Source organism: Macadamia integrifolia, unplaced genomic scaffold (genome assembly GCF_013358625.1).
Source record: "Macadamia integrifolia cultivar HAES 741 unplaced genomic scaffold, SCU_Mint_v3 scaffold1752, whole genome shotgun sequence".
Classification (NCBI taxonomy): domain Eukaryota; kingdom Viridiplantae; phylum Streptophyta; class Magnoliopsida; order Proteales; family Proteaceae; genus Macadamia; species Macadamia integrifolia.
The window spans coordinates 45,784-72,046 of record NW_024868336.1 but is presented as its reverse complement, the minus strand read 5'-3'; the positions used below and the strand labels follow the sequence as shown (position 1 = coordinate 72,046).

At 41.1% G+C, this 26,263-nt stretch overlaps 1 protein-coding gene across 1 annotated transcript in view; it reads left to right on the top strand.

The window, feature by feature from the left end:
• Positions 1–19,823, top strand: part of LOC122064768 — a 30,177-nt gene extending 10,354 nt beyond the window's left edge. The window contains exons 2-8 of the mRNA XM_042628527.1: positions 1,971–2,078; positions 2,208–2,882; positions 5,596–5,675; positions 16,602–17,081; positions 17,171–17,257; positions 17,358–17,458; positions 19,359–19,823. Of these exons, the coding sequence (XP_042484461.1) occupies positions 1,971–2,078; positions 2,208–2,882; positions 5,596–5,675; positions 16,602–17,081; positions 17,171–17,257; positions 17,358–17,458; positions 19,359–19,428 (1,601 nt within the window). The 3' untranslated portion in view covers positions 19,429–19,823. The remainder of the gene's footprint in view (positions 1–1,970; positions 2,079–2,207; positions 2,883–5,595; positions 5,676–16,601; positions 17,082–17,170; positions 17,258–17,357; positions 17,459–19,358) is intronic.
• The last annotated feature ends 6,440 nt before the right edge of the window (positions 19,824–26,263 follow it).

The following is a 26,263-nucleotide window of genomic DNA, read 5'->3' as shown; positions in this document are numbered from 1 at the left end:
AAAAAAAAAAAAAAAAAAAAAAAAAATCCTAATTGGGCACCACCAGATTTGATTAGGATCTGGAGTTATTCTCTCTGTGCAAGCTGTCGCATAGTCTTCTTCAATATCCTGTTGATCTACTCCTGATTATTCTCCACGCAATGCTGTACAAAAAGTCTTGGAAGTTCACATCTACACGGTGGTATATACCCAAACAGCTGGCCTTAAATATCTCACACAAATCTGGGATACATTCTAGAGATGCTGATCAAAATAGGGTGCCAAGTTAGAATGCTTGATAGGGGAGAAATAGGATAACTAAGGTTGAAAAAATAGCCAGGCTTTGGGCCAGAGTTGAACCACGTTTGCAGTTCCAATTATGGACTTGATCTGCATTACTCTAGAACCCGTGTCTACTTCAACTCATCCATCCCTTAAAAGACGAGTTAAAACAGGAAGTAGTCAGGAACAATCAGCAAAACTAAATACAATTAAATAGGAAGCACATTCACTTGATCAAATTGATAATGTTGGATTCCCTCTACAGCAAGGTTTTAAAACTCGATCTCACTGGCCATCTCGCTATCCCTATTTTAGCCATTCTAAACACAATGGAAACATCAGGTTTGCAAAAAACAAACTCAAAATGGTACTTTGACTTCGTACCCTATGTAAGTAGTCTCCGACTCTTTGGACCTTAGGCTAGTATGCTCAATTTCACAATCCACATTCCAATATCAACACATGACACAACAATCATAAGAATTTAAAAGACATCATATATAAGCAAAGTAACTCCAAATGTAGATGAAGAGGTAATATTATCTACTCTTTAAGCTTCAATGAGTGTAGGACTAGAGATTGTCAAGCGAAAGCACCAAAGTCCTTGCTCGGTGTTTTTTCTTCAAAAAGTAGAGAGGCGAGATTTGGTGAGATTTGGTGAGATTTAGCGAGATCTGGCGAGATTTGGCAAGATCTCAAAATCTCGCTTGAGATTTGGTAGGTTTTCTGCCTCGCTAGTTGGGCCATCTCGCCTTTTGGAAATAACGAGATCTTAGCGAGATCTCGCCGAGTTCTTAAACCATCCTCTACAGACCCAGATGGTTTGTGAAAAGAGAGACTGAGGGAGGTAGAGAGAGGCCCTTCGTTTTTCATTGATTTTCCTGAATTTATCTGATAAGAGGAATATAAGTATTTATGAAAAGTAAATTAGGACATACTGTTCTTGCAATTCTTATACATGTCTTGTGTCATGCCTCTAGTGTTAGAGATATATTAGTTATGTTTCACTAAGGGTAGTTTAGTAAATTGTTATGTTATATTTTATTTTCCTTTTTCACTCCTTAGGGACCGTATGTGTAATTTCCTTCCTTAGGGAGGTATGTGTAGTATCTTGTAAATATATTAGCGAAGGTAATATATTGGTGTTAGTGAGAATTTACTCATAACACGTCATTCCCAAATACAATCGATTCTCTTCTTCTCCCTCTTCCACTTCTCCATCTTCTTCTCCATCTTCTTCCTCATCCCTCATCTCATTGTTCTTCACTCATCCTTATATTCTAACTTCTAATGCTTTCCTACTTATTCTTTTACCAGTTCTATGATAATATTATATAATATAAATGAAGGAATAGGATAGAAAGGATAGTGTATATTCAGCTGTAGAAGAATCCAAGAAAGAAGAGCTGAAGCCAACCAAAGAGCCCGAAAAATATTCCCAAGTCAAATCAATGCACATGCAACATTAGCTCAGAGATGCACAATATAGCCATCATTTATCTGACATAATCCCAATATTTCTTCTCAGTATTGGTTCCTCTTTCTGCTTCATGTTTCTTTCTGTTTTTTTACTTTTGCCTACAAAGGCACTTTATTTTCCCTATTGCTTGTGAATTCATTGGAATACAATCTATCTCCCTTTTATTTTACCTGTCACTGTTGCTTTGTTAAATGTTAAACTCATTTGATTTCTCATGTCAACATTTCAGAGTCCTGTGATACTCATTCTGAAGAGGAGAAAATCCTTCCAGAGAAGAATAAGAAAAGAAGGGTCAAGACACCATCCCAAGTTGAGGCTTTAGAGAAATTTTACAATGGTATTGTTGATCCTCTTCACCCCCTCCCCCTCATTATTACATGCATGATTTTATCTACTGTGTTAATGCTAAAGAAGTACTGTCCTTTTATTGAGACTGATTTAGACAAAAAATCTTTGTGAAATCCAGAACATAAATATCCTTCAGAGTCAATGAAGTCAGAACTGGCAGAAGAACTAGGATTTTCAGAGAAACAAATCTCTGGATGGTTTTGCCACAGGAGGTTGAAGGATAAAAAGTTGAGGGAGGAAGCATGTGCCAACGGAAGACAAGATCTTTCGAGTGGTGTTATACAAGAGCATGGCAGTGGACTTAGGCAGGATTCCTGCAGCAGCACCAAGCAAGGTGACTATAGACATTTTGATCCAAGGGAGGTGGAAAGTCGTAGGCTCTATGGCCAGGATTATCCAGTAACAGACGTAACTTATAAGAATATGGGTCAATATATGCATGCTGGACATTATGGTACAGCGGACAACACATCTTCAGGAAGTAGCTCAGCTTCACAGGACAGGTTACTTCCTCTTAGTGGGAATCAATATGATATGGAGCCATCAAGGTATCATTCTCGGAATAGTAACAATACGCCAATGGATACGAGGGGTGTGCAGGACAGAGGATATATGAGGGGATATTCAAACTTGCAGGATGATGTTGAACATGCTGCTATCACTGCTGTTAAGAGACAATTAGGGAGGCAGTACCTGGAAGATGGTCCACCACTTGGTGTCGAATTTCAGCCTCTTCCTCCTGGTGCATTTGAACCACCACCAATTGATGATCTGGACCATGATAATCTCTTAGGTAGGAGTATCAGATTTTTTTTTGCACATTTATTAGAAGTTGATTTTGTTGTCACTACTTAAATGGCCATTGATGTTACCATCATTTATTTTCCTGCTTTAATAGCCATCAAAAGTCACTTCATATTTCTCTGTTATATCTGATGCCATGGAGAAGTAAATGGACTGTTCTGCTCTGTGAAGATAGTGAGTCTTAGTCCTAGTTGAACAAAGGGAAGTTGAGCAAGGTCTATTGTTCAATAGAGGGCTGAGAACAATTTGTTGCAATAAGCTGGGAAGCAAGAGTATTTACTCTATCTATGTTAATAATTTAAGATGTATGTATGGTTTAAACAGTATTGAAGATTTAGTTATTGATCCAACCAATATTTTCACAAACTAATATTAGTGATAATTGTGGCTTACCTGTGGTGTTGACAAAGCATGTCTAGAAAATTTTGGGTTGATTTACATATGGGTCCCACTTGGTGTTGCTGGTGAATTCAGGTGCATCATCAATCATCACCCAAGTGTAGGGCAAGTCAACCTATGGTGGGCTGCTGAAATAGTTCAGGGATTCCGTTTGGTTCTATTCAATGTTTGTTTGGGTTTTGTTTTATGTTTGGTCAGTTCAGGTTTGAGTCCTCTATTTTTGGTTTTATGGATTGATGTTTGACTCACAGTCGGAGTCTTCAATAGGAAACCAGGTGGGGGGGGGGGATGCCAACATATATTTGCCCAAACTTTAATTCTTCAAAAATTTTCAATCTCCCATTTCTGAGTTCAATAACTCTGGAGGTGAAGTTGGCTTACGTGCAGGATGCCCGATCATCAGAGATGTTATTCTTGCATTCCCACAATGGCAAGGAAAAATGATACTTTTTTCTTTGTTGGGGTAGTGTTTTGAAGATCACAATTCCCCCAAGAAAAAAAAAATAAAGAAATATTAGGATTTTAAGATCTTGTTTGACTTTGTTGGTTTACAGTAATTCTTTGTCATTTGTCACAGTTTTAGAATCATATAACCACATAGAAGTGCTTTTTTTTTTTTTTTGTCACATTTACAATGTACTCAAAGGATTTATATATGCCTTATCTAAACAATACATTCTCCACCAGACACCCCTTTGTGAAAATTTGGATCTAGGAAAAACGCTTTCACCTATGCTTCCGAAAAGAAACCCTTAGTTCTCCTTCAGCCGCCACTCTGGCCGGGCAGCTCCCTCCCTCCTCTCTCCCTCTCCCTCCGCCTTCTCTCTCTCTCTCTCTCTTCTCTTCTCTTCTCCCTTCCTCCACCTTTATTCTTTCTTCTTCTTCTTCTTCTTCTCTCTCTCTCTCTCTCTCCCTTCTTCCTCTTCTTCTCTCTCCCTCTCCCTTTCTCTTATATTTCTCCCTCCGTTCCTAGTATCAGCCACCTCGTATGGTGTTGAGACAGCTGCAACCGCTCGGCTCGTCTTCCCGCCGGCCGCCTGCCTTGCTTGGTCTACAATTGTAATGTTGTTGGTCCCTTCTAGGTTAGTAGCTTTACAGTCACCGCCTCGCCAAGCCTACTGCCCTTCTGGATGCCACTCCCACCTGGCCTGCTGTCCCGCTGGTCATCAGCCCCTCTTGGCTGTCCACCCTTTCCAGATTCTAGGCTCGTTGTGGTCTGTCCGCTAGCCTGCCTGTACCGCCGAACTTGCATCTCTGTTGGCCGCTTGCCTGGCCTGCTGCCCTTCTGGATGCCACTCCTGCCAGGCCTGCTGTCGGTTTGTTGTTAGCTCCTCAAGGTTGTCCACCCTTATTGATGCCAGGCTCGTTTGGTTTGTCCGCTTGCTCGCCTCGTTGGCCTCCACCTCCATTGTCTGGCTACCATGCTGGGTCTGTTGGCTGTTGGCTGTTGGCTGTTGGCGGCCTACCTTGTTCAGTCTGTTGGTCGCTGGATCTATGTCCCAATCGGCAGTATCCTCTTCGACACCAGCCCACTGGGCCGCTCTCGGCCGGCAGCCATCCCCCCGTTGCCCTCCGAAAGGCCAGCACCCCTCCACCTTGGAGACCCCCTCCACAAGGCCAACGCTCCTTCACTGTGGTTGCCTGTATCATGTAGCTTATTGCAACAAATTTTTCTCAGCTGGCGGTGCTTGTTCTTCGAGTTGGTGGCTAGGAACTGTAGCGTTGAGATCTAATTGTTAGGGTTTGCGGTTCTCTTCCCGGTTTGAGTGGTTTGCCCTTCTTTTCTATTTGGGCTTCAGGGCCGGGTTGTAGGAGATTTTTTGCCCATGTGGGCCTTGGATGTTGCCCTTTATGGGCTTTGTTACCCTTGTTGGGTTTGTAATTTTCCCTTTGGGGCTATATTTTCCCTCCCCTTCTTTCATTGCATTTACTATTCACCCAAACAAAAAATATATGGCTTATCCTGTACATAGTTTCTATAATTTGTTTATTTGTTTTCAATTGCATTTTTCCACTGAGCATGCTGTTTGTGCTTTATTGTTCCATGAGCCATCACTACTTCTGAATTTTCTGTCTTGATGTTTTACATTCCAGTATTGACTTGCATTAAAAAAAAATGAAGAGGAAGAATAAAATGATATTATTTATTCTATGCCCAGTTGGTGAAGGAGCTGTAACTGTTTCTCTCCCCACCCCACCCCCCAAATTCTCCTTGACCCAGAGATCATGTTCTTCTTGCTTGTAACTCAAATATGAGATCCTGATGTAAAATTTTATTTTTCTGTAATTAATACTCCTTACAGAGCCATATTATGTTGGTGACCCCATCCAGCAGGATTCTCTGAGCATCCCAAGAAGCTCTAATGCACATGGTACTGGCATGGTAAGTGCACCTTCTAATAAGGTTCTTCTATCTTGGTTAATGTATATGACATAAAATTTCTTTATTTGATTTGGTAAACATATCTATGAGTTGGTCACTGAGAGAGGGGGGTGAATCAGTGATCTTCAAAACCAATCCCTTAAACCTCACACTTTTCAGGTGAAGACCTTCACTGGCAGTTCTCAACCGCACAGCCCATGGAACAGTCACAGACCACACACCACCTTGTAGAAAAACACATGCACACATACATATACAGTTATCACCAGCCATTCATCACACATCCCATCCTCCTTAAACCATCTTGCAACTGATAATCTAACAATGCAAATACACAAGAAAACACACCACACGACGGAGATATACATGGTTTGGCAGTGTGCCTACATCCATTGTGCAAATGGCCTAATTTAGTCTCTGTATATAATGCACAATACAAGTTCATGTCACACCCACGAGATAGGAGCACCGATCTCTTGCTTTGTGTAGCACTCACTGCACAGGAGCTCCAACACCCGACTAGCAAGCACCCACTTGTTATATTAAGAATACAAAATAATAGTTGGCTTATATGAAAGTTACAAGCACACATCGTATACAAATCCCACCCAGTAGACTACAAGTATTGACTTAGGTAATATCACAAACACCTAGCCTATAGTTAGATATAATACAAAGGGAATTTGCTAAAAGGGTTACCTGCACAACTAGGTGACCTCCAGAGATGTTGTTGACTAGATGTCTCCAATCACTAATACACTCCTCTGCTTTCTTCCTCTTTGTTCTTTCTCTTCCTTTTCCTTCTCACAAACGCTGTTTCTTTTTCCTTTATTCTCCTTCTCAAAACATTGTTGGTCTTTCATAATTTCTTCAACCACCAATCTTGTTTCCTTCAATAGATCATTTAGCACATAAGAATGATTGGTAGCAAACGATTTGCACATGGAATCTCCTTATTCCTCTCTATCTTCCCTCAACTTCTTCTGCAATCAACAACAGGTTCACCTAGCTTCAGATCTACATAAAAAAAGGATTTGTGCTAGCAAGTGCACTGCCAGACGCTTCAGCATTATTTGCCTTACTTTGGTTGCCATGACCCCGTCCACGACCAGAATTGGTAGGGGAAATTTCTGGAAGAATTCCTTGGTATGGCGCTCCTTCCCACAATACTCACACTTGACAAGTTCCTTATCAGAAGAATAATCACCTGTATGTGTGAGACCTCCACAGGAGGACTAGAACCAGAGCCCGTTGTCACGGCCTTAGACCTTCCTAAGCAACCGCGCCGGTACTTAGCACTCTTGCTAGCACTAAGTCAGCCTTACTATGCTCCTTAAGGGAGTTGGGAAGAGAAGTAGTGAACACTAGAGAGTTTGAGTGAGAGAACTTTGTCTTGTACTAGAGAGCTTTGAGTACAATGCTTGAATGGTCTCTTGCTTGGTGCCTTAGCCAAATGAGGCCACTCCTATTTATAGGCAACCAAGGTCTCAAAGAACGCCTAAGATTCTAACACTTGTCCTCCATCCAATGGTTAGGAATGTTCTACCAAGAAGATTAGAAACTTCCCACCTCCTTAGTGGAGAACTCTAGAATCCTCCTATTCCCTTAGCTATATACAAACAACCTCTAAATCTTTCCTTGCTTCTAGAGGTTTCTCTAGAAGTCCCGTTAGACTTGCCCACACAATGGTAGATAGTTCTAGACTCAAGACCTCTCTACAAGTATCTAGACTTCCTACACTTTGGTAGAAAGTTCTAGAATCTTACCTAGCCCAATGAACAAAGTCCATGGGTTGTGAGCTTGGCCCTTGGGCTTTGTTGGGTGGGTTGTGACACTGTGCCAGTAAGAAGGGCTAATGGATTCTGGGAAGGCTGCATCATTATTGTGTAGTAGCTATCTTCTGATGGAACCATGGCATAAGCTTGCTTTATAGATGGAAAGGTTCTCGGTTGAGGACATGGGCATGAATTTGATCAAACTTAACATTGAGACCAGCCAAAAAAATCATACATGGATTTTATCTTTCCACTTCTTGAAGTTTTGTAAAATCCGTGATAGTAGTAGGATGATACTCCTCATAAAAATCTAGTTCGTGCTAAAGAGTCCTCAACTCAGAGTAATATTGGGATAAAGTCATGTTCTGTTGCTTGAGATCATGAACCTTCTTGCGAAATTCATATACCTGAGCATCATTGCCAACTTGGGAATATGTTTCGTTGGAAACCATCCAGATCTTGGCAGCAGTGTCTAACAGAAGATACCCCCTAGCAACATTGGGGCTCATAGAATTGATGAGAAAGGACATCACAAGAGAATTGCTAGAACTCCACTTCTTCTGAGACGGACCAGTAGCAACAGGCTTCTCAGATTCCCCTATCAGATATCTAGAGTAGCCACAGGGAAATCGATTGAAAGGAAGTGGGAACAAGACCACATCAGGTAATTGCTCCCATTTAACTTGATGGAGCAGGCAGGGAAGGTGAGAAAGTCACCAAGAGAGCCACAACTTCTAGTCTTTACGGTAGTAGATATGGTAGAGTCCTCAGATATGGCTATTGATCACTTGTGGAACTGGAAAAAAAAAAAATCAACCAAAAATATTCTAAGCATTTAAAGCGTTCAGAGCTGAAGCCTAGGAAGGTTTTCTTATATCATAATGGCACACAAAAAAAGAAGGGAAAAGAGCCCACGATGGGACTAAGAACTCACCACTGAGGTTGATCCATGAGAAACAAGAAGAGTTGAGAGAGAGAGAGGTGCTAGCTGGAAGGTGGTGGCTCTAAGGTTCAGAACCCAACTTGGATCTCTACTCTTATACCATAATGGAACTGGGGGAATGACTGAATGAGAGTTTTGTCACTTAGACATAGGCCCAGATTTATTTCTAAGAGAAAAGTATGTTCAAAGACAAGATTACCCTTATACCCATATTACAAAAGATTTTTTTTTTTTAAATCTTTGAAATTCTATGTTTGGAAGTTGTTAGGTATGCAAAGCTGATAAACTTTGAACACTTTAACTGGACAAGAACTAGGTTGAAAGAACTTAATGGAACTGTTGTTGGATAATATCAATAACAGAGGTAGATATCAAGGTAGCTCTTTGCATTTTCCCTTGGTTTGTGTCAACACTGATTTTCTCTTGGTCAAAGAGTCCCACCTTTCAACTTGAGAATCTGGTTCACTTTCAGGTAAAATATGTGAAAATTGAAATTTGTTTTAATTCATTTGTGGAGGGGACTCAGTAGCCAGATGGAACTTGATTGAAAATTGAATCAGTTGGATTGTAACGTGGGTTTGAGGATTTGTTTTTCCGGTTTGAAACCACGGTGGAGGTAATTGGCAGCCTTAGAGAGGGATTTGTAGGGGAGTGCTTGATGCAGTCCAAGACCTCAGATTAGGCATCCGATTGTGTTCCAAGTTTGGTCCATTCTTGGTCCAATTTTTGGGCTTAATAATCTGGTTTGATTCTGCCATTTGCAATCAAACTCTGCCTGAAGAAAATAGTTATCAGCTAGCTTATTTGGAGGTTTAATTATCCCAATCAATACTGGTCACGGACAACTAATGTCCAGCATATTTTGTGGAAGATTATCTTCAGATAGAATCTGAGCCAGTATGTTTCCAAATTTGAAGAAGATATTGTCCGCCATGTCAAGCCAGTATTCTGCCTACATGATAGGGACGACCAGCTGTCCTTTTTGGGTAGAGATTGGCCGTATCAACTAACCTTACTTGAAGGATATTTCCAGAGATTCTGCCAAAGATTAGCCATCATACAGCTTATCTAAGAGGAGATATTCTTCATATTTTCGGCGGGCCTCAGATATTAAGTTGAAGATTAAATTGGTCAACATGGAGGAGGATTTGACAGCTTTATTGGTCCAATAATTTAGAGAGTTTTTTTAATATCTTGTGTGGGTATCTTTTTTTTTGGATGAATAAATAATTCATTACCAAGACGGGAAGAATATGCAAGGGAGAAAAAGGGGGGGAGGGGCAGCCGAAGCCAACAAGAAGAGGCCTTTGGCCGGAAAAAGCAAAATAGCAAAACTAACCTAAACTAGAACAAATACAGAAACATAACCATCATCAAAGCCAGCAAAAAAAAAGGGGGGGGGAGCCAAAATCCAGAACGCCATCAAGTGGGTTGGATAAAATCAACCTGAAGGTTCCAGGATGCAATGATGTGGAAATTTCTATAGGTGTTGTGAACAAGGCAGGATTGTAGGGATGAGGCTTTAGACGTAACATCAAAGTAGATAACTTTCCAAATCATATCAGGGGAACGGGATTTGGAAGTCCATCTACGGATGTTACGCTCCATCCAAGGGTGGTTAATAGTAGCACAAAAAGCCAGTTTGCAATAATGTCACATATGGAGGGACCAAAGGATGTCATATCAATCAAATTCCATTCCCTATCAAAAGGGAGAATAGACATCCACAAAAGAAACAAAATAGCTTTGGCCAATCAGGGAGGTAGTGGGACAAGGTCCCCAAACATCAGTGTGCACAATATGAAAAGGAGCGACAGATCTATTACCATGATAGGGATAAGATGAACGGCAATGTTTAGCAAAAGTACATGGTTCACAATGAAAACATGAGTAGAAGAAAAAGATGTAACAAATGAGGCAACTGTTTCCTCATAACAACAAAAGATGGATGGCCCAAACACTGATGCCAAAGCATCACAGAGTCTATAGAACTAGCATCACTACGGCCACATGCATAGGATTGTGGTGTAGTAAAAAAAGGTAACTACAACTCAAGACGATATCGGTCGCCCTCCTCATGTCTACTGCCAATAGTCCTCTTCGTCACCAAATCCTGAAAGAGACAATGAGGGAAAAAAAAGTGATACAACAATTCAAGGTTTTAGTTAAAGTGCTCACAGACAATAGATTCAGGGTAAGGACCGTAAGGTTAGGAACATGAAGGACAGAATCAAGTGAAATGGAAGAGGTAACAAGAATACTGCCTTTACCAAAGATAGAGGAGAAGGTACCATCAGCTACCCAGATCTTATCCTTACCAGAACAAATGAAGTAGGAGTCATAGTAATGGGATGTACCAGTCATGTGGTCAGTGGCACCAGAGTCAATGACCCACGACGGAGTGTGGAAGATGCAGTGGTGGTGACATGCATAGCAGAAGCTGAGGCATCCTGTGAGGTAGATGGGCTATCAAGCTGAGACATGAACCGGTGAAGCACTGCAATATCATCCCTAGAGAAGGAGCTAGTATTTGTCTGTGCAGGGCCTCTAGTATCAGTTTTTGTTATAGTAGCATGGGTTGTAGCCCCTCCTCTGCGGCCACCACGTGTGTCAGAAGATCCACCATGTGTACTAAGACGGCCATGAAGGACCCAACACCTCTCTCGAGTGTGGCCAGGTTTCACACAATGATCACACTATCGTCTATCCTGTCATCTCCACGGGAGGTCCCTTGACCTTGGCCACCTCCACGCCAGTCTTTGTGAGTAGCGGAGGAAAGAGCAAAGCGCTCAAGTGAAGGTGCAGAATCCATGGCACCTCTCCTGGTTTCCTCACTCAGGAGGTAGCTACACACCTCATCAAGTGTAGGTAGGGGTGACCGGCCCAAAATCTGTATCCGGATCTATTCATATTCTGAATTCAGCCATGTAGAAGTATCAGAACACGCTCTTTCTCAAGAGATCTATAGACCTTGGCTTCATCATCAGGATTGGTCAAATGAAGATCTCGCTAATGGTCATACTCCTCCCAGAGGCCTATAAAAGTGTTATAGTAGTCAGAAATGGACTTAGTCCCCTGCTTCGTGGAAAGTGCCTACTGAAGAAGTTGGTAGACCTTCACAGGAGTCAACTACTCTGTCATAGGTCCTAGAGACATTATCCCAAATATCCTTTGCGGTTTCTTTCCTTATAAATCTCCTACCTATCTTAGGTTTCATGGAGAAAAGTAGTCAAGTCTTGACAATGGAGTTTGCAATTTCCCATTTCTGGTACCCGGGGTCTGCGACAGCGGGAGCCTTGATAGCCTCAGTAATATATCCAAGCTTCCCTCTCCTCCATAGGGATAGCTTCACAGAATGTGACCAATCCAAGTAGTTGGTACTATCCAACTTCACAAGAGAAATATGGGTGTTAGGATTGTCAAAGACAATCGAACTAGGTTTGGTACTACTCGACCCACCCTATGTAGCTTCCATATGTTCCGAGAGATCAGACATAATGTAAGGATATCCCTAAACAACACTCCAAAGGGAAATCCAAAGCAAGGGGGAACACCCAAAAACCTTCTTCTTGGAACCCAGGAAAAAAAAATAGCATGCTAGTAAACCATAGAAACTTGATGGAAAGCCAATAAAATCCACTTCAAACTATGGAGCTTCATCCAATATCTGCACACAAGCATCACCGGAGAGAAATCATCTAGCAAATATAACCAACACATACTCTATCAGCCATTTCAGACCATATATTCCAAAAAAACAGGGACAGACGATACCTGGCAGCAAATGGGGAAGGGGGTAGTGCTCCAACAGCACACCAAATCAGCAAGCAAGGCTTGGGGAGTCAAATCTAGACTCCTGGGCGATTCTTTTAAGCCATACCACACTCTCAACCCAACATGGAGTAGAGAGAAAAAAGGAATCGAAATAGGGCCAGGAGGTAATGCTATTGTGAGCTCCAATCAGTGTTTGTAGCCTTCAAAACTCCTTGTAAGTGCCTTCAACTTGTTTCTACAACTCCATTATACCTCCTTGTATATTTTCTTACATAGTATAGCCTCTAATGGACCCCTTTTTCTTTTAGGGTTCCAAGAGAGACTTAAAAAATGGAGCAAGGAAGATGAGTACTCTCAAACCTTTGCCAAGCTCTGATACTAAGTTAGAAATTAGAAGTCCCAAGGTTAGAGATGAGGGAAGAAGATGGAAGAGAAAAAGGAAGAAGGAGAGAAGATGAGCAAAAGAGGAGATACAGTGGGAGCAAAAAACGTGAATGAGCACTTGCTCATCTCACCCAAATTAGATTCAAATATTGATTTAAGGAATTACATATTCCTCCCTTAGGGAGGTGAAAGAGAAATAAGAGAAATTACATATAAGGACAACTTAACATAAAACAATTCCTAATGTACCCCTAATACACATATTCTAACAGCCAAGACCGAGAAAGGATTGCGACCGACGGGTAATAGCTCCGGGTAATAGCTCTGAGGGACCAGGAGACAAAGGAGTGTTAGCCGTCGGTAGCAGGGGATCGAAACCAATGGGTGGAGGTTTGCAATGATTTCCGGTTGGCGGGTTGTGGTTTCTTTTTTTTTTTCTATTTTGCTTCTAGGGTCAAAATGTTCCTTAGAAGTGGCAGTCGTTTGAGGGAGGGCAGTTAATGTAGGAGTAGATTACAAGAAACCACCCCAGCAGTTTATAATCCCAAACACTACATATAAGACTAGGAAACAAGGGAATAAGACTATCAAATAAACCCCCAAGTATACAATACCCATGCAGGAGCAAAATCAGCACAAAACCTAGGAGAGAGAAAGACCTGCTATAGAGTTGGAGAGAGAGAGGTGCGGCCAGGTTTGTAGGGCCAATTGAGCTGCACTCTTGGGCGTAGGTAGTCCCTAGGGAGAGTACAAAAACCTAAAAATTTGAAGGACTTTTGACGGCTGGTTGATGCGATAATTACTTTCTTGAAAATGAGACCTAGGAGAGAAAATTTGTCAGAATTCTGCAGGGACAGCGGCTGGCAGCTTCAAACAGTCTTCGAAGGTCGATCGAGTAGTCCACTTATGGTGAAGAACAAGTACTCCGATAGTCCAGCAGATCAGATCCTCAATATCGGCGATAGGGGAGATCGATTGACTTCACAAAGGGGTGCTTCTTGCTGATCGATCTCAAGGAACAGAACTTAATTGTATAAGATTAATTAGGGCAGCAACAGTGAACAGAATTTGGTGGTAGATTGCAGGAATAAGAGAATAATAACAAAGGGAAAAGTGGGAGAGGAGTGGCTATCTCGGCCTAAGCTTATCACCCACAGCTATCTCGACTGTTCTAAAGCAATTGACTGCAATCTTTGTTTATTCAAATCTGAAATTATGAGTACATAGGCTCCTCTATTTAAAGAGGGCAGAATAGCAATCCTATCATAACTAGGAGCTAGTTTCCAAATAGGACTAGACACTCCTAGCAGGACTTGGACTCATAATAGGATTAGGACTAGAACTCCAACATGGAGTAGGTAACTAACTAGTCATTCACTAATAGGGAAAGTTAAACTGACTAAAACTGAAATAACAAAGGAAATAGACTTAAAACAGGACTCTAACAGGACACTAACTAAACTAATGAATTAAATCCCATTTTCCTATTTTCTACTCATATTTTAAGCCCATTAAAGTGGCTCATTACAAAGAAAACCCATGGGATCAAAGGCCCAACACATACATAACCCAACCCAAGGCTTATTTGCAATAAAATAAGCTCATTAAGTGACTTATCTGCATCAGCAATCGATGGAGCTTTCAAAACGATGGAGTTCTGATCAGCAGCAATAGATTTCGAGCATTGAGATGTTTTGTGCCCAAAACAGTTGCAGAGAGAGCATATCGGGGGAACCCATTCGTATGTGACCTCTTGAACAAAGGGGTGTCCTTCGCCGTCATTTACTGTGACTGAGGAGGGGAGGTCGGGTCCAGCTTGAATTTCGATGCACACTCGGGAAAAAGATAATCTGTCCATTTTTTTATTCTTATATTTGAATATAGTGGCTTGCCAATGAGGGATCTGACAATACTGAGCCCCTTAACACACCAAAAATGGAGGGGAAGGTTGGGGAAAGAGACCCAAAGAGGAATGGTTGAAGGCTTATTTTTGTTGAAGGATGTTTGGGCATTCCATTGCCTCACAAATATAGGTTTCCTCCCAACGTACCAGGGACCCCCATCAATGGTGAAAGCTTTGTCCGAATCAGCATCAAAGTTGAAGACGAAGGTTCCGTTGTCGAGCATGAAGATAGACAAGTCACACACCGGCTTCCATTGTTTCAGCAGGGAAGATTTGACCATGGAGAAGGAGATCAGCTTCCAAGGAATGTACCAATTATATAGTTCTTCCACTTAAGGATCTCATAATCCAATAGGCCAGGAGGGCAAAGGGCGACAAGGGAAGAATCATGAATGATCGAAGTATGAAAGTAAAGGGAGTGTCCAGTCGCAAGGAATGAGGAGGAAAAGGGAGTAGCAGAGGAGGTGGAGGGGGTGGAGGGGTGATTACAAAGGCATAGGATTGGGGTTCAGGGGAAGAGGTTATAGGGGAGGAGGCGGGGAAGGTACTTGCAGGGAAGAAGAGGAAGGAGGCCGAGAGGGGTCAGAGGAGGAGGAGTTGTCGGCAGCCACGGCATAGGTTAGGGGTTATGGCATGGAAGGGTTTCGGCATGGAGAGCAAAATCTTCAATACATTCTTTGATATGTATGAGAGTACTCATTCAGTAATGTCCTTGTGTGGGTATCTTATTCACTAAAAATAGGTTTCTTTTTAGGTGGCTAGTTGTTTCTATTTAATGTCTCTTTATTTGTTAACTAATTAGTTGGGATTGAGTTTACTTGATAATTGGTTTTATTTAGGAAAGGGGGATCTATTCACGATTCGGGCAGTCCTTTGAAGCCCACACATGTAATTCTTTCCCTTGTAATTGCAACGAGTATAAATAAAAGGAGGGGGATGTATTTTCAGTCACCAACAATTTGAGGGAAAAAAAAGTGGGGTTCGAAACCATGAAGGCTGTGAGATGCGGTTGAGGGGTGAGATGCCCTAAGCTATGAGTGGGTGAGAGCCCTGGGAGAGAGTGAGTCTCAAGCCAAATCTATCCTTTCTTCTATCATCTTCTATTTTTCTTTTCTATTGAATTTTGTATTGGCATTCTATTGTGGAAATTCGGATTGAAGACTACTCAATTAGTTCCTGCGATTGCTATAATATTAATATGATTTGGCCATACCTGAGATCCTGCCTGGGGCTAGGCCTTTGTGATCCAACCCTACATTAGTGCTTCAGCTGGGGGCTCACGGAGATGGGGATGCAGGAGGTCACTGAGATGGGAGTGCAATTGTTGCAGCTTGGACGACAGCACCTGTAGGCATATGAGAGAGAATATGGGAGCCAGTTTCAACCCACCTCTGTTCCCTCGCCCTTCGTTCTGCAAGCACCCAAGCATCATTCCGTCCTGCAACCCACAAGCCCCTACCCCTGCGTCTTTCGCTCCCACCCGCCCCCACTCCCCAGGTTTTGATTTTACGATTTGGGAAGAAATATGGGTGAAGGGGGAAATCTCTTCATCCACATAATTAAACAATATGGTCTTTTGTTGTTTGGACCATTTTTTCAAAGAACTGTTCTATACACAAGGATACCCAGTCTTATTGTCTAATAGCTACCAAATGGTTTTCTGGTTTTCATTTTTATCAAATTTCATTAATGATTTTGTTTTTAACTAGTTTATAAACAAAACAGAAATTGTTTAAAAAGTTTAATCTACTAAGAGGGAAAAATTAATACATAATATTGCAATTTATTTGACACCTAAATCCCCTTTCTAAAGGGAGTGCATAAATGACACCCCTATTGCTGTATCTAGAACTTGACACCTTCATTTAATTGCCCTTTGTCTTATTCCTAAAAGCATTTAATGCAGTTTTTAATGAGGGTAAATCTGTCATTTCATGCAGGAACTGCATTAAATGCTGCATTAAAATGACTTTCAACTATTTGAAAACCCCTTTTTATTACTGCATTAAATAACTGTATGGGAATAAAACAAGGGGCAAAATAGTAATGGTACAAATGTATTTGACACCTTGGGGTTGTAAATAAGAATATCCCTTTTCTAAAACTTTCTTTATGTGTCTGACTTCTCAACTTCTCAAATCCTCCAGAGATATGACAGATACAATTCCAACATGCATGCTCAAGGGCCATCTCCAGAAGGATCCCAACTTAGAAGAACCATGTGGGAGTCTAATCCCCGGGATGTGTTCCCAATCATCCCACTGAAACAGAAGTCTTCCAAATACTGTAATCATGCCCCTGACAGGAATTCTGCCTTGGATTTTGATGAAGATTCTGCTGGGGAAACCTCTGGTTTTAACAGCAGGAGGAAGCATCGGACTAGATTTAAGCATGGTGTGGAAGGTATGAGATCAGATTTTGCCACAGACCAAAATCTTCGCCTTAACAGTGGAAAAGGCATTGCAAATGAATCATCATATCCTCAGTTGCATAACTATGATAATGCCAGCCCTAATGTGTTTCAAAGACGGGGATACTTCGAGTCTAAACCTTCCAAAGTGGAACTTCTACACACTGAATCTCTTGATAATGAGGACAGAGGAAAGTCTAGGATGGCAAAGTGTCCGGTATTATATTACCCTTTCTTCTATTGAATTACCACAGCTTCATGAAAAGAATGTTCGGTTTCTTATGGGGTCTTTTCTTTTAAATGCAGGATGGAAGGGCCTATGTAGGTAGGAGGATGGGTAATGAATATGGCAATCAGGTTCAATTAAAGTTGCAGCCGAAAAATGAAATGAAAGTATGTATTGCTTATGATCTAACTTCTGGGATTCAGAACCTATTTCATCAATTTATTCATTTGGTTTTACTTCTGATCACTTTTTTCCTCATATATGAAGATGGCTAAGAGAATCAGAGGAGATGAATTTTTGCCTCGGGAAAATGTTTCGAAAACACCGTCTCCGCAGGCAGTGCTGCCATGGACAAACCTGATAAAAGGGTTAGTGTCACAACCAAGGAACTCAGTGGCATTATAAGTTCATCATATATGCTATACGCTTGTGATATTATTTCTTTTCAATGGATTGGTGGAATAAATCCAAGCTTAACAACATACTTCCTATTCGTAGAGTTAGTTTTAGATTGGTGAAACTTATTAAAATGAATAAAGATATGTGACATTTTTCTTACATGATTTCGTTAGGAAGCATTTTCTTATAATCTCCACAGGGCAAATCATATGGGGTCGGTCCCCTGCTTACATATCAAGTTCCAGTCCAAGCGGAGCTTGCCAAGTAGAAAAATAGAGCTTAAAAAATTCAGGACTATGATGGTGCATAAGCAGGGTGATCATAGTACTGTAGGCATTCGACATACATGGGGATACATTGACATCTCGGAGGGTATTTGATTGGATTTGAGTATGAAATTTGCCATGTGGCTAGTCTAGACCACCTCCTCTCTATCCAACGGTCAGGATTTCCATATCATCTATTGTTGGCTCAAAATGTCATACCATTTAAGAAGCCTTCCTAGACGGTGCTGAGCAAAACAGTTTGGTATATAAGATAATACCATGGTACACAAAACAATCTCCTATAAAATAAACATACGAAGCATAGTTGTCATGGCGTTGCCTAGGAGTCTCCAAGGCGGAGGTTTGGCGTCCTGGCAGAAAAAGAAGTTCATGGTAGTGCTACGATTTACGTGACTCACAAATGGCGGTCGCCATTGGCTGATAGGCGTCGTTATGGCACTGCCATGGATGCCAGGTCACGCCTGATTCACTAGGCGGTTGATTTTTTGTAAAATGTAGGGTGTTTTGATAGGTCTATGTTGATTTTTGATGATTTGATGTTGTTTAATGTTGGTTTTATATGTTATAGGGTATATATTGTAGGTTTGTAGCATGCTAAATAATTTTAGAAAATAGGGGAAATAAAAAAATAGCATACTAAATAACTTTAGAAAATAGGGGAAATAAAAAATGACACATGGGCGATTTGACCGTCATGGCAACGCCATAACGGGTGATTCATCGCCAAATCGATTAGCCACCCCTCCACCGCCTTGTATCGATTTGACGCCGTGACAACTATGATATGAAGTGCTTCAGACATACATTTTCTTATGTCACCTACTAATTCTGAGCTACTTCCAGTAGGGTTTTGGTGCAATCAATTTTAAACCCACCCTGGTAAACAATTCAATAATATGTTGGACGCATAACATAGAAGTAACCTGACCTCTACAATGAGAGGCTCCATGTTGCATAGCTGATAATAATTTTTTTACTTAACCTGTCTGTTTGAATTTGAAACATGAGAACCTTAACAAGTGGGAGTAATCAACAACAAAAAACTCAGCCTTGTCCCAACTTAATGGGGTCGGCTACATGGATCCAAACAAAACAAAATAGGGAAAACTGAGGTCTAAACAAAAAAGAGGAATGAAGAGATGAGAAATGAAGAATGAAGAATGAAAAATGACAAATGAAATATGCAAAATGAAAAATGAAAAATGAAAGATGAAAGTAAAAAAAAAGAGGCATAGTCCAGCAAGTCAAGAGAATCTCAGCTAAATGGGGTTGGCTACATGGATCCTTACTCTCCAATAGGCTCTATTCCTGTTCTTGTACTTTTAAAAATTTTTGATTTGATATTTAGAATAATAATAGGCAGTATTTATTCTCTCTATTAGTAAGATGCTTGATGCTTGAAAGGAAAAACAGTGCATAATTTGGTAACAGAACTTTCAGAGCTTGTATATCTTATCATGCTTTTATGTCCCTCTGGCCTCAAAACTTCTGTTTATAATTTCCTTGGATCTCATATCCCAAGATATATTGCTTATGAATTCTCTTTCTCTAATTCTGAGATTGGATCCTTTAAATCTTCCAGGTCTGCTGTGGAGGCCCCAACCAGTTTCAGTGAGGATGAAACTGAGGAAGCTAGTTCTTCCACAGGTTAGGAACTGACAACATAGGTGCTGGGCGTGGTTACAAACCTTGAGGGTTTTTCAGGACTAGAACCAAAGGAAGAACATGGATGGTGGGAAAAAGAAAGGGAATATATGGGCTTGTGGCATGTTGCAGTGGAAAACCATATGATGTAGCCAAAATCCACCTCTTCCCTTCTTTTTGGTTCCACCCCTCTCCCAAGAGCAACAGAAGTACAGCAACTTTTGACTTCCAAAAGTACATTTCCATTTGTACTTTTCTTTCTTTTGGTTGTAACAAAAACATTGTAACTTCTAGTCATTTGATTACCCATCCACCCCCTACATGTTGTAAGGGCATATGGTAGCCATGGGGACTAGGTAAATATAATTATAGTTAAGAAAAAACCTGCCCTTTACCAATTTTATTCCTGCCCAAATCTCAATATTGTGCCCAATTGGTCAACTTGGGGATTAAATTTAGTTCCATGGTTCACAGTGGACATTATTCATCTTGCCATCCCAAGTACTTCCTAATGTTTGAAAACCAATAACTTTCACCATCATCAGACAGGTCTTGGCATTGATCTGGGTCTGGATCTGGTCCTGGAACTGACCTGGGTTTCTCATGTTAAGTCTGGCCCAGCCTGTGCAAGTGAAAGCTTACCAAGGGAATTAGGGCTTTCATCAGTAAATGCATGCATGTGGTGAATGGCCTTGACAAATCAATGGCATGCTTGGGTTTTTTATTATTCATCTTTTCTTATTCTGTTTTTCTCTACTGTATGTGTGGGGCTATTCTTCTCTGTTTGGTTTGCAAGTAAAGGGAAGAGAAGGGTAGTGAAAATCAGTTTTAAAATGCAAAGGGAAATTTTTATTATCATGCTTGTGTAAGAAGCTTAAATTCTTGTTCAATATAGTTATCATATTTTTCAAGTAAAAAAAAAAACCCTTTTATTAAAATTCAAGGAATTTTGGTTTCAAAAATATATTAAAATTGAATAATCAGTTTTTGAATGTTTGAGAGTGCAGTATACAATCATGCTAGCTAAAGATTACAAAAATTTCCATTATGGGTCTAATTACATTTTACTTCATTTTTGTTGAATTGGATAATGACTTGTGTCTAATGTGACATTATCCCTCTTTATTTATAATAATGGAGAGAATGTTCTAGAGAATTGTAAAAACCATTAAACCCCTTAGGGTCCGTTTGGTTACTGACCATTTCCTCTAGAACTTATATAACTTATTATTACAACACTCCCCCTCAAGTTGGTGCATAAATATCATATATGCGTGACTTGTAGATAATAGAATAAAACATCTTACTATTAAGACCTTTAGTAAATAAATTAGCCAATTTATTATTGGGAACAAAAGGCAAAGTGACCCATAACAAGTTTTTTTTTTATGAAGTGTCGATCGATCTCCACATGCTTGGTTCGATTATGTTGGACAAGGTTGTGAGCAATGTAAATGGTAGATTTTTTGTCACAAATTCTTCATAGGAAGGGTAGTTGGAACAACCAAATCAGTGAGAAGGCCATGAAGCCATAGGAGTTCACAAAATGCCATGTGCCATAGCACGGAACTTTGCTTCAACACTTGAACAAGCAATCACAGCTTGCTTCTTGTTTCGCCATATAACAAGGTTACCACCAACAAAGGTGCAATAACCAGTAGTAGATCTACTGTCATCAGGGGAACTTGTCCAATCCGCATCTGTGAAGGCCTCCACCCTAAGGTGATAATGAGGAGAAAAAATGATGCCACGTCCTGGGGCAGATTTCAAGTACCGGAGAATTCGTAGTACAACTTCCATATGAGTCGAGTAGGAATCATGTATGTATTGACTAACCAGGCTGACGACAAGTGCTATGTCAAGGCGTGTATGAGAGAGATAGATCAGCCTCCTCACTAATCTCTGATATCTCCCCTTATCCAGTGGATCACCTTTCTTATTATTCACGTGACGATTAGCTTTAATAGGAGTGTCTGTCGGCTTACACCCCAACATATCTGTCTCAGAGAGAAGATCAAACACATACTTCCGCTGAGACAAGTAGATCTCACGAGAAGACCTGACAACTTCAATGCAGAGGAAGTAACGAAGTTGTCCTAGATCTTTGATCTCGAATTCCTCACTCAAGTATCTCTTGAGGCGAGAGATTTCCACCAGATATTACTAGTAACAACAATATCATCTACATAGACTATTAGGATAACAATCTTCCTACCAGATCTCTTGATGAACAGAATGTGGTCGGCATTGCTTTGAGAGTAACTTGTAGCGACCATAACCTTATGGAAATGTCCGAACCAAGCACAAGGGGATTACTTCAGCCCATGAGCACGCTTCAGTTTGCATACCTTCCCTTAGGTTTTAGAGCAAGTGAACCTAGGAGGAATATCCATGTACACTTCCTCCTCAAGTCCCCAGTGAAGGAAGACATTTTTCACATCTAACTGCTGGAGATCCCAATCTAAGTTTGCGGCACAAGCCAAGATAACAAGAATTGTGTTCATCTTAGCAAATGGAGCAAAATTCTCCTGGTAATCAATCCATAAGTTTGTGTTAAGCCTTTGGCAACAAGTCTGGCCTTGTGCCGATCCACTATACCATCAGCCTTCTGTTTTACTGTGAAGACCCACTTGCACCCAACTGTCTTTTTTTGTGTAGGAAGGCACATCAGATCCCATATGTCATTCTTCTTCGAAGTCTGCATCTCTTCAACCATCGTTGCCTGCCATTGTGAGTCTGCACTCTCTTCCTGAGAAATGGACACAGTGGAAAGAGAAGACACAAAATTATAGTAGGAAGGAGAGAGTGAGTCATAAGAAACAGTTTTAGTAATAAGATGTAAATTATAAGACCTAATGTCTTTACGAACAACAACAGGCAACTCAAGAGACTGATCAACAGAAGGAGAAGGAGAATTTCTAGGGTCTAAGGGGACAAGATCAAGCTCAAGAGGAGACGACCGGCATGGTAGGATAGATGCTGGATGTGTAGTGGTCTAAGTCTACTCTCTGCGACTATACACGTATTTCTGGCTGAGGCGAAGTAGAAAAAGTAGGAATGTCATTCTCCCCCTGAAACGGGATACTAGCAGAGATAGCAATCTCAAAAGATGGTAGAGATGGCGGTACATCTTTCACACTGAAAGGAGACTCCCCTTGAAGAGGTGTCACAATGTAGTATAACGTAGATTCGTGAAAGACAACATCCATAGTCACAAACCAATGCCAAGTAGGAGGATGAAAACACTGATAGCCTTTCTGAGTAGGAGCATAACCCATAAAACTGCATCAGAGATCACGAGGATCAAACTTTTCATGAGGATGATGATCGCGAGCATAGCAAACATTACCAAATACCTTAGGAGGAATAGGAAAAGCAGTGGAACCTTGGAGAAGATCTTGAGGGGAGCGGAAGGCATGGACCCGAGAAGGCATTTGATTGATAAGAAAGGCAGCAGTGAGAATTGTGCCACTCCAGTACTGGGGAGGAACATGCATCTCAAACATAAGAAAGTGTGCTACCTCACAAAAGTGGCGATTCTTCCGTTCAGCAACCCAATTTTGAGCCAGAGTATCCGCACAACTAGTCTGATGAATCATCCCATGATCGGAATGGTAGCACCGATCTGAGTCTGAACCATGTGCTGAAACTGTTGAAAACAATAGAAGGTCTCGCCCTTGGTTCACATCATATAAACCCAAGTAATCTGAGAATGACTATTAATAAAGGAGACAAACAACCGATAACCATTGACAGACACATAGCGGGATGGACCCCAAATATCAGAATGTACCAATAAAAGAGGAGTGGCACTTTATTTCTAAAAACAGAATAAGTGATTCGAGTTTGTTTGGCCAAAACACATGCCTCACAAAAAAATTGACTCGAATTACACTTTTAAAGGAAGGAAAAACTCTAGATAAATTTCCCAAAGGAAGATGTCCTAACTGACGATGCCACTGCGGTAACTCAGAGATGAGAGGTGACGTAAAAGATATCTGAAGAGCCTGACCAGAGACCACTACATACCCTACTAGAGCCAATCGTTGCCCCTGTCACCAGATCCTAAAAAACATAATGAAACGGGAAAAATGTGACTTTGTAATTATGACTGGAAGTAAGACTACTAATGGACAAAATGTTAGTGGGAAAAGAAGGAACATGCAATACAGTAGAAAGGGATAAAAGTATAGTTAACAGAGCCCTTCCCCAGAATAGTGGAATAAGCCCCATTAGCCAATTTGAATTTACCATTACCAAGACAAGTAGTGTACTATGAAAAAAGAGACAAGCGGCTTGTCATATGGTCAGAAGCACCAAAATAAGGGATAGAATGGACAGACATAGTATGACCACAAAAGGAGATACTTGACCCAGAAGGGGTCAAATGAGAAGAGCTCGTAGTGGTAGGTATAGGAGAGTCTAGATGTGTCAAGAGGCGTCAGAGGATAATAAGCTCGTCAGATGATAGCGAGGCTACTAAGGAGCTAAGAGCAAAGTCAAAGCCAGGGCTCTCAGTATGGTTGGCTTGCCCAAAAGTACCGGCACAACCCTTGCCTCGCCCTTTTTCAGATGTATCAGCAGGACGACCATAAAGCTTCCAGTAGTGCTCCTTGGTGTGATGCTCTTTTCCACAGTAATCGTACTTCATTGGAGTCCTGGTAGAAGAGCCACTAGACTGTAAGACTGCACTAAGGGACTGAGTTCCAGAAACAAGTGCAAATCTCTCAGTAGGAGTGGCTGCTTGTTGTGGAAGCATAGTGGTACATCAACTGTCCTCAAGTAGGATCACAACATAGGCTTGATCCAATGTAGAAAAGGGGTCACGACTCAAAACCTGGGATTGCAATTGATCAAACTCCACATTCAGACATGCCAAAAAGTCATAGACCTTGATCTTCTCCTCTCGCTTTTGAAGCTTGTTGACATCTTCAGCGGTGGAAGGAGTATATTCCTCATAAAAATCCAACTCAGTCCATAGTGACCATAATTTATAGTAGTACTTGACAGAGCGAGCCCTCTCTGCCTCAGATCATGAACCTTCTGACAAAGTTCAAAGACCTGAGCATCATTCCCTACCTAGGAATAGATATCCTGGACAGATTTTTAGATCTTCGCAGCAGAGTCAAAGAGGAGATGACCGCGAGAAAACTGTGGCAACATAGAGTTGACAAGAAAGGCCATAACCAGAGAGTTGGCACACTCCTACTTTTTAATATCAATACTGGTGGTCGGACGCTTCGTGGTTCCAGTGAGGTACCCCTAATAACGACGAGACTTGATGGAGATGCAGACCGAGCATGACCACCTAAGGTAGTTTGTGCCATCAAACTTGATAGCACAAGGAGGAAAGGTAGAAGAGCCGTGGTATCTCCGCCAGTAGAAGCAGATGAGATGGTAGATATGGTTGCTACTCAAGGGGCCTATGCAAATAGAAGAGACACTAGCCGGAGATAGAGAAAGCACCAAAATAACCAGAAAAGGCTAGAAAACCCAAAAATTGATAAAGGGTAAAACCCTGGGAAAACGATTTTGGGGATAGATCTAGAATAGACACCTCAAAAGAAAAAGTGGTCGGTACATACCACCACAAGGATAAGAGGCACCAATCGTAACAAACATCAAGACGATTGGTGCATCGAATGGGGAAAAAGCATCTCCACAATGAAAAAAAGTTCTCAGGGAAAAAACCCTGAAAAAGTGATAAAAAAAAAAAAAGATTCTAGATCTCTCTGACCATTGTAGAAGAGAGTCTGAAAGCCCAGGGGAAGGATGGATGGAGGCACCCTCTTGGTGGTTTAAGAAGCTCCCATCACGAAAGAGAAGCAGATGAAGAGAGATGGAGGGAGGCATAGAAGAAGGAGGCGCTGTGAGAAAGAGAAATGCGAAAGAGGCAGAGAGATGGAGAAGAGGGAAAGCCCTTAGGGTTTCGGATCCTATGGCTCTGATACCATGTTGAATGTGATAATGACTTGTGTCTAATATGACACTAGCACTCTTTATTTATAACAATAGAAAGAAAGTTCTAAAGAATTACAAAGACCATTAAACCCCTTAGGGTTCGTTTGGTAACTGATACTTTCCCTAAAACCCATTATTACAAAACTTTTATTTACCTTGCAACAAGATGGAGCCTCCATGTGGGATTTTAGAATTTGAAAATCAGTGTTGTATTTTCACACAATTTTTCCCTTCCCCTTTTTTGAATGAGACTTGGCAGGATTTACACGTTGTAGAGCCTCAATGGATATATGAAAAGATCACATTTGAGTGAGAGAAAGCAACCTGGTGCACAAGGCTTCTGAGGCTTCTACTATTGTAGGGTTTGAGAGGGACAAATGTGAGTAGCCTTAACCCCTTGCATTGTAGGAGAGGCTGTTTTCAAGTTTCGAACATATGACAAACATGTTGCATTAGTGAAACATAACTCTTGCGCCACAAGATTATCCACTAGTTCGCATATGACTCGTTATTGTAGGCCTTGGGAGGGGCAAATGTGCGTGGCCTTAACCCACTACATCGTGGGAGAGGTTGTTTCTAAGTTTCAAACTTGTGACAAACATGTTGCAATCGTGAAACTTAATTGTTGCGCCACAAGATTGTCCACTAAAGTTCGCAAATGACTCATTTGTTATGAGAAATAGATCAGATGGGACTTCCAAATTTTGAGTGGGTTAATATCTTGATTCTCCCCGTCATCCACCCCAAGTATTGAAATTGCCGATAACATGAATTGAAATCCATTTGTTTTGGAACCAAGCTGGTTCCTTGCTCTTGCCATATGAATATGCAAGCAAGGTCCCTCTCCTAATGAGACTGGTTTGAAAGAAGGGGGGGGGGGGG